At 39.9% G+C, this 12,720-nt stretch overlaps 1 protein-coding gene across 3 annotated transcripts; it reads right to left on the minus strand.

Moving 5' to 3' along the window:
• Positions 1-943: 943 nt before the first annotated feature.
• Positions 944-9,118, minus strand: zgc:63972 (protein CutA homolog). Of its 3 annotated transcripts, XM_044175452.1 has the most exons (6): positions 8,681-9,045; positions 8,065-8,213; positions 6,671-6,730; positions 5,747-5,792; positions 5,597-5,646; positions 944-2,108 (listed from the first exon to the last, which is right to left on the minus strand). In XM_044175452.1, exons 1-6 carry the CDS (start codon positions 8,783-8,785, stop codon positions 2,006-2,008), a joined length of 513 nt encoding a protein of 170 aa, XP_044031387.1. In that variant the 5' UTR covers positions 8,786-9,045; the 3' UTR covers positions 944-2,005. The 3 variants fall into 3 exon arrangements, with proteins under 3 accessions (XP_044031387.1, XP_044031389.1, XP_044031388.1); XM_044175454.1 differs by lacking the exon at positions 6,671-6,730 and having other exon boundaries at positions 8,681-9,118; XM_044175453.1 differs by lacking the exon at positions 5,597-5,646 and having other exon boundaries at positions 8,681-9,084.
• Between the last annotated feature and the right edge of the window lie 3,602 nt (positions 9,119-12,720).

Here is a 12,720-nt window from a genome sequence, read left to right on the forward strand (position 1 = left end):
GTACCTTTACATATGTATGGCATATTCAAACAGACTTGTATACACATACTGTACATACACATTGATGTGAATGGATACATATGCCCACACACAAAAAACGCACATACACACACACTGCCACCAAATGGCCTGATCTCCGGACCTGACGGGGAGGATTATTTTGGCTCCACAGGCACAAACACTCGACTACACCATGTCTGCAGTTCCTTTGTTGGGGCCTCATGCCGGAAACGCTTTCTGCAGACTGAGGCTTAGCGTGTATTTTTGCTTAATGAGGTAAGCATGCATGCCTGACCTGTATAACTGCACACATGGCATGGTAGATTTGTTGTATTTTAGTATATTGAAATTCTTTTTGAAATGTAATTAACAGAAAATGTACAGACACATAAGAAAATTCAATAAAGCTATGTGCCACCTCTGTGGCCATGTACCATATCTCCAATGCATATTTGTAAATGCAAGAATCCAGATAACAAGACTCTGACCTGTGATACTCTCAAGATGTGCAAGTGTAGTCGGGAGCTGATTAACAAATTAGTTTGTTTTTGTTACTCAAGTTTTATTTGGCAAGACTACTCCTGTGGAGATCAAGGATGTTTTATCCAAGACCCTCAGATCAGCAGCAGTTCTTCTTCACGATACAAACAAAACAATGAAAACATTTTATAATTAGTCATTAGAAATACAAGTGAGAGACAGGGTCAAGATGTACAATAATACCAAGTGCTGTCATTCATATCTGTTTGTTAATGTATCCTCAGTAGTTCTGTGTAGCTTTATTTGAGGTTATACAAGGTGCTAAATGTTTTATTAGTGTGAGCTGAGCTAACCTTGAGCAGAGTACAGCAGTATTGACCATTTACTTTACAGTACACAAGGCAAACAGTTATGTGTCGCTTACCGCATCTTTTGCACCAATAAAAGGAAATCTTCAACAGTCTGACAGATCAATAATTTATTGAACTGTAGGTACATGTAGATTACTCTGACACCCTGCCCTTGTGTTGCTGATCAGGTTTTTCTTTTTGGAAGGCCTTAGTGTTTTTGAGAACAGCTTTAAAAATTGTTTGATGTTCGAATTGACAACAATAAATATAGTATAAGGTAATGTTATAGTGTGGGCAATGTTATGTTCAATAACAGGCAGTACATGATCATGATATACCAACTACCCTATTACTATAGTTATTCAGTATAGTATGGTCATGCCATCAATACGTTCCAGCACAAACTATTACTATGTTAAAACTGCCTTAAAGGCAAACCTTAATGACTGGCTGCAAAAATGATGTCATCTTAAATGAATACATAAATAAAAAGCAGAACTAGAGGGCATGTTTCATCAAATTACTCAAAGATTACTGCTATTATAGGATAGTGCTATAAATATAAGAGGTGCAACAATGTATAAGCAATAATGCATAATGAGGTGTAGAGAGTGGTGATTCCTCTACTGAGTCCATTATTTTCTAAATCTGGACACCTTGGACTGTATTATCTCTATCTTACCATGGTTACTTTCCTCAGGCTCTTCAAATTGCCATCTATTTTTAAAAGTTTGTGGTCAGTTTAAGCCACGTGAGGTCAGTTTCACCAGTGAGAGTTTACTGAGAACATCATAGCATAAAGCAGATCACTATATAGTCCTGTTATGGTTACCTACAGCTAAATATTTTGTGCATTGACTTAAAAATGACTGGAACTATGTTTGTTTGAGGTGTTCTGTTATGCAATGTTAACTGACAGCCAATCAGAAGCAAGAATGTTCTATGGCTGTGGTATAAAGCTCTTTGAAGCCAAATCTCCACAGTACATAGTGGAATTTACAGTGAAAATGTCAGAGCAACAAAATAGTATAAATGTCAGGTATTGAACTTTTGTTCAACAGAGTGCTTTCTGAACCCTTCAATCCAAAGCCTTCAAACAACAGCCTGTACACATGGCTCAGTTTCCTTGTTCGGCTGCAGTCCATGCAGAGATTGGCTTTGATTTTAATGACTTATCAGTCGTCTGGAATGGCTTCATCCATCCACTTCATGTAAGCCAGACTGCCGTCCTCCACCGGGAAGCTGAGGACTTCTGGGTTTGCATATGGGTGGACAGACCTTGAAAGGACCCACACACACATGGCAGATAAGACAGAATTTCTTCATATAGACGAACACTACAAAGGAAACTCATATCTGTACTAGGCAAGGGAAATGTATTTGTATAGCACCTTTCAACAACAAGGCAATTCATGAATGTTAAAATCACCAACAATAAATACACAGTCAAAGTCAATGCAGGACAGACAGCAGTTTATCAAAGTCATCAAAAAAGCATTATATTTAGGTGGCCTGTTTGAGAATACAGCTCAACATGAGGAATTCAACGAAAGAGCTACATATTCAAAAGAAGCAAATTTTCCATAAGACATCTGATTGCAATGGAAAGAATTATTAAACAAAATGGCAACTCCACCTCCTTTCTAAAGCAAGTTCATAAAACTGAAGTTGGGATGGGTTGACTCAATAAGAACTGCTGCATTGTTGTCTTGGTCTAACCAAGTTTCAGTTAAAAACATAAAATCAAGATTGTGCTTGATAATTAAATCATTAATTAAAAGTCTGCCTGCCTGCCAAAGACCTGACATTTAATAAAGCTAAATTTTGTGTGTTAAAAGCATTCTTTGGATTCTTGCCTGACGAAAATCTCTGTTAGACGTTGCTCAATAAACATTGACGGGAGCTGCTAAAACAATGTGCGGATCTTCTGTTTGATTCTTCTCTTCAGTTTGTTTTTTGATCCAGCACCTGTAAAAGTTTTATTTTGGATGTGTGTACCCTACACCCTTTGTCTTAAAAGCATTCTTTGCCAATTTTTTTGTGAAGACAGACTGTGGCTGATGAGTAAATGATATTAAATTGGATAAATCTGCAGATTTAGTTGAGTTTATTTTGTTCACTCTACTATGTATCAAAACAGGAAGCGATCTGGACGAGGAGCCTGCTTCTGGGCGTTGGTGGGGGCCACTGTATGAGGCAGTTGGTCCATGCCCAATAGGAGAAAAGAAGAGACATATTGGGGGTAGTAGATGTGGGGTAGGGACTCTGTCTGTCCTTGGCATCTTCTCTCCTGTCTGCACCGATGCCAGGTACATTTGCTTGGTGTTGATTTGAATGGAGGTGTTTTGAGATGCGGCAGTGCAGCTTACTGGCATCCATAAAATCACATCCAGTTCCTTTATCTTTGATCTGAGCTGAGCTGTGCTCTCACTTTGTCATCTTTGTTATTGGCAGGGTTGGTGTTACAGAATGTGCTTGGTTGGGATGGGGGCGGTCGACGTGGCAGTGACCGGGGGGTGAATTTAATGCCAGCGTTAACCAGCGCTCCCATTTTATCAGTGAATCCAAAAAGGGGTGAGACACTGGAGAGGGGAGATCAAAGGGAGGAGGAATTAGGAGACTGACCCATTAGCTGGTTATCAACACGTTGACATTGAGGCTGTGATATTTTGTGTTTGTGGTACCGAGGCTGCTCTGCGTCAGGGTGCATCATCTTAGTTCTGGTCCATCAGTACTTTATTTCCAGATCTGCTTGGGTGGAAGCCACCTGCCCTGAAAAGATGTTTACGTCCCCAGATTGAAGCTATCAATAATAGTTGATCCCTTTCAGACTGCAGGTTTTGCAGAGCCATGTGTTCAGTGATATGAGACTGCTGAACCTGTTGATCTGTTGACCACTGGCAGTAGTCCACTAATAAAAAACTGGGCTTCCAGTTTCTCCAGACAAATAAACAGTTCAGTAAATCCTGCTTTAGCACCTCTGACTTATCTCTGCAAATATCAGTGGCCCCCACATGTAGAATAATATGATTAATTTTGGGTTGTTCATCAGTTGAGGAATTTCTCTTTTATGCTACAGACTATAGCACCTGGAATGCAGTATGTTTTAATGTAATTTAATTTACTTAAAATGAATTTAATTTACACTTCTGTCTCATGGAGATTTATTATTGGTTCAAACCTGTTTTCCAGTTGTAATATCAAGAGTGACTGTGGTCTGTGTTTATGCCCACCTTTGGCTATCCGCCAGATGTCCGGCATTGAAGTTGGCTGATGTGAATCCATAAATGTTGCCCTCTGTAGGAGTACAGTCTTAGACTTATGTTTAGGTTTTGCACCCTGATTATCCCAAGAGGAAAAAAACCCATTAGTAGCACATGGATTCACTGGTTTTGTTTCAGTGTCATTTAGAGACAGCTGTCCATTTAAATCTTTTCGAGTTGAGTTCTGATGATCTAATACACCGGCAGAAGACTTTGGCAGAGTGTCGTGGAGTTCAGAAGACTTCTCCAGCATGAATATCCTTGTCTTGAGTATGACAATCTTCAACAATTTATGACAGTCTGTGCACTTCATCCATTCTGATGAGCAGAGAGGCATAGTGCAGTCCAGGGCTCAATTCTGTCAATAGTCCACTAAGTTGTCTGGGTACTGCGTTAATGTTGTGGGTAGCACAAGGCAGTTCAAAGTAGATAATCGCAACTCAGAGTTGTCATAAATTATCCTCCCAAAGATTTAGTTGTTATAGGAAACCTCCCAATTTAAAGCTTTTGTAGTTTGAGACAAGTAGGAAAAAGTATGAAAGCAAGCAAAGCAGGAAGCAGCAACCATTAGGAGTTGCTACTAATACCAATTATTTTCAACCTGGACCCTCTTTCCTAGTTTTTGCCATTATGGCGTTTGACTTCAACACTTAATTACTGACTTAACACACAGCTTTTCACTTCTGGTTTGTTCGGAGTGATGCTTCCCAGTACACCTAACGGAGGAAAAAAAGTGTCTCTACAACACAATAATGGTCACATTGAAAGGAGGTCTGTCTTCATCCAATGTTCTGATAATCTATTACTTAAGGTCTGCATACTGTTTATTGTAAGAGATGCCATTTCAACAACTTGGCACATCAACCAGTCTAATGGTCTGATGCTGTAATCACAAATGGCCAAATGAGAAGAAATGCAGATGATTAACTCTCAATGGTTATTTAATATAATGGAATGGTTATTTCAAGTAGTGTATATGTGGGATCTTGTAATGTGTAACTACAGACCTAACAGTACATCTACCAACTTCTGCAATTCTACTGTATAAAAATTGAATCTATCAGTTACATGAATGTGGAAGTTTTATTAAGTCAAACATCTAAAAATCATTTTCAAGCTGAAGCAACTAAATCCTGTTCTATTTCCTCCAATTACTCTAACACGCAGCAACACTGAATAAGGAAGCGTGTGAGCAACACCAATATATTATGAAATGTGCTTTTTAAGAATAAAATATTGTAATTGTTTGATCACAGTGACTGCTTTTGTTGAACCGTGCAGGGTACTGGGTTCTCCGCAGGGCCTATTTGTGAAGGTCTACAGTGAAGTAATGAAGTTTTAAGTACACAAAAAGGCCCAGGTTGAAAATAACCACAACAAACCTTTAATGCCTGTCTACAGTAGCATACACAGCTGAAGCATTTAGTTAGTCTGAAAGAAACAGTAATTTGATGGACAATTTTCAATAATCTGAAATAATCATTACATAAAGCAACCTCTCACCTCACATAATCTATGACTTGCTGGATCCTGGAGGTCTTTGTTTTCACCAGCTGCAACAACAGTGACATCTCATCTTACAGCTCTGCTTTCTATTTCAACATGCCTGTTGAGTACATGTTGATCACAATAGGACTTTCTCAGTAAACTTACCATCAGAATTTCACTTGCATCCTGGATTTCACCTTTCCAATAGTACCTAAAGAAAGAAAAACGCAAGACATCAGTACGGTATCATGTACTACACACGTACATGAGGGACTGTAAATTCGCAGGGACTGAGAAGTACCAGTGAATGGTGCAGAGCCTTAAAAAAAGCTTTCATGAAAAACTATATTTTCCGAAAGAACACAGCAATCAAACCACCCATGCCCAACCATTTATTATGGCCACAGTGATTTACAGTGATACTGTCAAATTGTTCCCAACAGGCTTTTATGGTGTCAAAACTGCCTCTGTGCTTTAAACATGGTGCTTTTTTTATGGATTGTGAAAGACAGCAAAACACAAACTAAGAACCCATATTTAAGCATGTTCCATGTGAAATGTCAAAATAAATGTTGAAGACTAAATAAGCCTGGATATAATTCAAACTCATTCATTACACAACTGCACTCGCACACATAAAATCCCTACCACCTCCATGACCACTCTCACCCCTAAACTAATCCAACCACATTCTCTATTTTTAGGCTAAACCTCTGTTTGGTAAACAAGTTTAACACTGCCTTTTCCATTCAGCTACCCTCCATCCTCTACACCAGTTTTTCCTTCCTTGTTCCTTTTGTGGTTATGCATTAACAGGAAAGCTAAACCATGCATATAAACACATGACCGCTTTGAAGGCTAACTGCTACTCAGTTTCTAGTGATGCGAAAACTGATAAAAGCATTCAGATGCAGCCTATTCAACTTGTGTTTCCTAGCAACCAGCTATGTAGTAGAGAGAGAAAAAAGAACATATGTTTATGTGGGGAAGCGTCTGCACATGTGACGGACATTTTGACAAACTAGTCTTTGTGGTTGTACGTCAGCTAAGTACAAAGTTGTGTAAAGATAGGGAGCAAATATGATTTACATTGTGGAGGTCATGGAGAGAATGTTAATACTGGCTGCCAGCCGCCTCTCCATGATTGCCCTGGAAAAAAAGACAGAATGGTAGGGAGTGTGGATAGAAACGGAGGGGTCAGACATGGAAAGAGAGGAAAGAAAAATTAAACACTTACAAGCCAACCAGGTGTTTATCAATTACAGCATGAAACTGAGCCCTTCATTATGGTGCTCTTCAAGCAGGCCGCAAGAAAGGACTTTTATACACTAAATTCAGAAAAGATGATAAATTTTGCTTTCTGCTGGTGTTCGGCTGACATTATAGTTTATTACCAGCTCAGCCGTGCCCCCCTCCTCTAACCAGTGTCTCTGAAGGAGGTGATTTACATATCTGGCACCTGCACTTTGGCTTCTTTCTGTCTTGACACGTGGTAAATAGAGCTCATTTACATGCAGCTAAAATGCCAACAAAGGAGATGAGAGTGCAAACACAGCGCTCTACCAGTTGTGGGTTTGACAAGATTGTATTTCTTCTCTAGACAGAAAAGTCAAACTTATGCCTGGCTGACTGAATTGTTTAAATCCCTTTAACAAATCCATACCAAAGGAAATGAATTTAATTAGCATCCAGATTAAAGGAATTAGTTTGATTATGTATTCGTATTACGGGAAATATACTTATATGTTTTCTTGCCGAGAGTTAGATGAGAAGATTGATACCACTCTCATGTCTTTATGGTAAAGATGAAGCCAGAGTCAGCAGCCAGTTAGCTTAGCTTAGCAGAAACACTGGAGCCAGGAGGCCAGTGGCTTGGCTCTGTCCAAAGATCTGCCTACCAACACCTATAAAGTTCTCTAATTAACATCTTTTTTGTTTAATCTGTGCAAAAACCAAAGTGTAAAAAATGACGCATTGTGGTTTTCCAGGGGGGTGGAGGGTTGTGTCGGACTGTTTCTCAGCCGGGCGCAGTGACTTTCTGGAGTGCTGTCCTCACTGTGAAGTTGCCAGGCAACCAGCAGAGTCTCCATGAAAGTTACCCAGTAAGCCACAACTTGTTTTTACACTTTGGTTTTTGTACAGATTAAACAAACAAGACATAAGATACCATGTTAATTTTTAAGCGTTAGACGTGCTGTAAGGTGGATTTCTTTTTTTTCTTTTTTTTTTTTACCCTTGTCAGAGACAGGCTAGCTGTTTACCCCTGTTTCCAGTCTTAGCTAAGCTATCAAGCTGCTAACTCCATATAAATTGTACTGAGACAAGAAAGCAAATAAAATAACACTTTATTGATCCCTGGGGAGAAATTCACAGATACACATTTTTTTTTTTCCAAAATGTGGAACTATTGATTTTTAAAGCGCTACAGTTGTGTGATGCAGACTGTAACATGTAACCTGGTATGATTCACTGCTGTAGCCTACCTGCCAATGTCCTTGGCTGCCTGTTTGTTGGGACTGTTGACCAGAAGAACAGAGTGGTGGCCTGGCACATAGCTCCCTGTGAAGGCTGAATGAAGCTGGACCCCAATGGACCACAACCCAGGATACATGGACACAGACAGGACCAAGAGCTAGAGGGGTTTGGGTGTAAAAGTTACCTAACAGATTTTAAGAGCATGTTTGTGGCATCCCTGATGTTTGTATCTGTCATAAATTATTTGGACATTTGGCTGTTTCATGTTATTTTATGTTTGGATGAGGCGAAGTTATAACTCAATTTAATTATCTGCTGCCCTCTGGAAGGATTGCCATGTTTGGATTGGATTGGATTCAGTATTTATCCTCTTATTATTTGGCGCTGTCTGTCACAGATAAATGAGTATGGGCCTTGGCTTGGACGCAGTGACCAATTTATAATCTGTCCCACTTCTCTGCACAACACAGCATCCCAGCCAGACATAGATGCACGTAAATCCCCCACAAATATCTTAGAAAAAATGCAATTAATAACAATTTAGCATTTCCGACATCAAATCCCGTTTGTTATGGATTACTTTAGACTTTTCTCAAAGTTTAAAATAATCGCAGAAGCTCTTACCAAACATGTCATGAGCAGCACCGACCGAAAGACATAGTAGAAGACAGCCTCTTTATGGCATCTCTGGAACAGCCACTGCATCCTGTTAGTATCAACAAATGTCATTCCCAGAGTCCGGCTGGTGCAGATAAGAGGGACAAACTCTGCTGAACTTCGTTCATAAAACCGGTGAAGCCTTCTCCAGAGACAATTAGTGTTCCGTCATTTTTATAACCATTTCAGCCCCGGTTGCTTTGTGAGAGAAAAACATTCTGAAAACTCATTACCTTCATAGAACAAGTGCATTGTGTTGACAGGTACTGTAGGTCGGATGGTCAAAGGCAGTGATAAATCTCCGCGCCGTTCAATTGGTTGCTTTACACTTCCTGACACGCCGGGGACCAATAACATTGCCGGTTCACCTCTGCTGCCCTGCCTCCGGGCCCGGGTCATAATCGGCTTTGGTGTCTTTACCGTATTGCCTAAACACAGCTTCTTTCACCCTCGGAGCGTGTTTGTGGTGGCATTATAAAGCTGTGAATTCACGAAATAAGAAGAGCATAAAGTAGTTTTATAAGGATGTTCTTCACTGTTGGAAATCGAAGTAGACCACAAATAGAACACAATCTTAATCTCCCATATTGTGCTGATGTAGCCTACCTGTATCTGTATCAGTGGTGATAAATAAGTACATTACAAACAGGAGAAAATCATATCAGGAAGCAGCTGAACAGAATAAAACGTATCAGCAGTATCATGCAAAGTAAGGCATTTATACAAAACATTGTTAGTGACAACATTATTAAATACATTTCCCTATGCTCTATATCTGTGATGGTGCTGACAGTAGTTTTTATGCAGCACTACCTCTCCCAAATCCAACAGGGATTTAGACCTCTCTGGGGTCTAATTGACCCCAAACATACAGTAATTAACTTCACTGTGTGGGATAACATACTGTAGATTTCTTTGTCTGTGAAATAATTGTTGGCATGTGTTAATGCATAGCCCATATAAAACTTTAAATATTTTCTTATTTGGTGTAATAATAATGCTTTATGGCCAACTCTGTGTTTTGTCACCTTCCTCAAATATGCAAGCTCAGTTAGTGGCAATGGGAATGGTTAACACTTCAATACTTTTCAACAAATGATTTTGCAATTTTTACACATACAGCAGTGGTGTCTGTGAGAGCCTAAACAATGAGGAAGTAAAGCCAAAGTCTGGTTTATTGTAACATTATGCTGACAAGTTTTGTAAGATAAATAATAGGCTTCTGTTTTGGAACAGATTAAATCAATATGATAACACAATGCATAGGGTCCACATACACTTTATTATTTATTATGTAGAAAAAACAACATTACACAATCAACAGCCTTCAAGCCTCAATACAATACTAAACTATTATAAGCTCTTTAGTCACTGCAGAGAGTTGTATACTTTAAAGACTTAAAGCCAATGCCCAGATGGTAAAATGTCAAAGACACAATTTATGTAAATGATATTAAAGTTTAAGGGACACTTGTGGGAAAGTAATATAACAGCTATCAGTGTTTTAAGAGAAGAGGAAGTATTAGCTTTCAGTGGCGTGCAATAATTAACACTTCATCGCCTGGACAGAGTCCATTTGTTTTCACACCAAAAGCGCTGATTATTCTGTAATAAGATGAAAATAAACAAAGACATGCAAATATATAGAGAAAAGGGCTCTGTATCCTCCAGTGACTAAGACCAGTTTCTTTGGCCAATCACATGCAAACACAGAACTATGGATGTGGGCACACACACCACACACATCATTGCCACACACAGTGACTACAGCAACTCGTCCTTTCAGATAAGCGAAACAGAAAAGCCAAGGACCCTGCTAGGCTGCATGTCAATGAAGAAGATACAGACAAACAGGAATCTTAAAAAAATATGAATAATTCAGAGGTGGATTGCTGAAGGGAGAACAAACCGATACATTCTGCTTGGTATTTCATTGGCAGACATGAAGTAGATATATAGTGGGAAACTAGACATATTAAAGATTAGTAGATAAATTACGTCAGTATTGCAGCTATTTGTTGGTTGCATGGTCATAAGTTGGAATATTATGGTTCATAGATCTATAAAAATCAGTTTAATGAAGCTTTGGATTTTCAAAAAGTGGTTTTGTACAGGATGTCCACAAGGGGGAGTTGTGGGTCCATGCATGTATCTCTTCATTCCCCTTCCATTGTGAATAAATTTAATTTAATTTAGTGTGTTCATTTAGCATGTATAAAACTCTCATCGACTGAAATGAAATGTAAATGCTCCAACAAGGCAAGTTGCATGACTCATCCTATTCCCTTTTTTTTCTTGACCTCTTCCCTGCCAGTCTTGTGTACTTTTTTGTTTTGCCTGCCCGCCCCATCTGACACAGCACAGATCAGAGAGTGGTGCAGCAGGGGGCGCCACTGCCGTCACAGCCTCAGAACAAACCAATTTATTTCCCAAGCTCACACAGGCTTCATTTGAGAGCCCATCAGAGAGCTCCAATAGAGCCACTTAAGCCACTGTTCCCCAACATGAAAGAAGGCAACCAAAATAGAGATAGGAAGAAAGGCGAGGAGCTGGAGGAGAGGCGTTTGATCTGCTTGTTCTGGGGCATCACTCAGAGGGGTTCACTTCCCCTAAGGACTACTGAGGCCTGTTTGTCCCTTAGAAGTCTAATATGAAAAATAGGATAATTTTTTATTTCTGTCTATGCTTCTTGTCTGTTTATATATAATGAGGCCACAAGGTCTACAGTAAGAGCAAAGGAGAAAATGAGAGATGAGAAGAGGAAAGGTACAAAAGCATCTGGCAAGAGGTCCCTTGCCTAATTTGCCATTAAAGTGTGATTGTCTCTCGGTGGGATCAATGAAGTTACCTCGCTGTGAAATAAAACCGATTCTAGCTGGGAGAATTAGAGAGATGAATAGAGAGCAGAAAACAAAGACTTGAGTGAGGTGTGTGAACACGAAAACACGAGAGGTTACAGAATGAAAATTCTGATAGGCTAGGCACATTTCTAAGTAGTCTGCAGCCTGTCACTGCTGTTGTGTCCCTCCCTGTGTGGCAGTGCCATTACTGCATTGAATGGGAGGTAGAGGATGTGGAGAAAGAAACTGTGCACACTACTGGACACACAGAGGTCAGATAAGTCCTAATGAAGGGACTTTCTAGGCTGTGATTACCTCTAAAGGAAGAGACTGGTCTTCCCAAAGAGGTTAATTAAAAAAGTCATGGGGGCCGAGCAGGGAAGTGTCTCCATCACCGCTGTGAACCGCAGTGACCCCTCCAATCCTCTAGGACAGACATAGCCATCCATCACAGCTGATTCCTGGGCTGTCTAGCTCTTGCTGGTGCCACTGAAAATCCCTGAGTGACTAAAAACACAGAAGTGTATGTAGCAGCACCACAACTTTGACAAGCAGTGAGAAAAAAATACACCACCGCAGAGACATCCCCTGCTGAAGTCCCCCAGGTAATGAAACCTCTCCCCTCTCAAGGATCAGACACACATCATATCTTGTCATCTTCCCTCTATTCTCTTCCTCGATTTTCTTCTTTTTTTGCCCTCTATGTCACAACTACTGGAGCACGCAAGGCTATTTATCATAAGACTGAACTGTCTGTCATGTTGTTTATTTTGTCTGTGCTCTCCAGAAAGATTGCAAAAATAGTATTTATGGTTGTTTAGCAACATAAGCACACTGTTCATATCCAAAACCATGGGTAAGCATTTAAGCTCAATGCTTGCCATGAGGAGAAAGCAGAGTTTGGGTGCATTACCTTCCTCGAACACAGCATGAAAGAATCAGCCATCATCAATGAAAAAATCCCTCCAGCAATCCCTGCTGAGAAAAAAGATTTGTCATCCCTATTTCCCTAGTTCTTGGAGGTGAGGACAAAAGTCTGATAGCGTACAAAATGGAGAGACACAGTAACGACAGGCTGACTGAGGGAGAGAGAAGGGAGGGTAAGAGGAGAGACAAAGAAAGAAAAATGGAGCGTTTTGGTTGATTGGGTTTGAGAGAGGACAGATA

Source organism: Siniperca chuatsi, linkage group LG18 (assembly GCF_020085105.1).
Source record: "Siniperca chuatsi isolate FFG_IHB_CAS linkage group LG18, ASM2008510v1, whole genome shotgun sequence".
Classification (NCBI taxonomy): Eukaryota; Metazoa; Chordata; class Actinopteri; order Centrarchiformes; family Sinipercidae; genus Siniperca; species Siniperca chuatsi.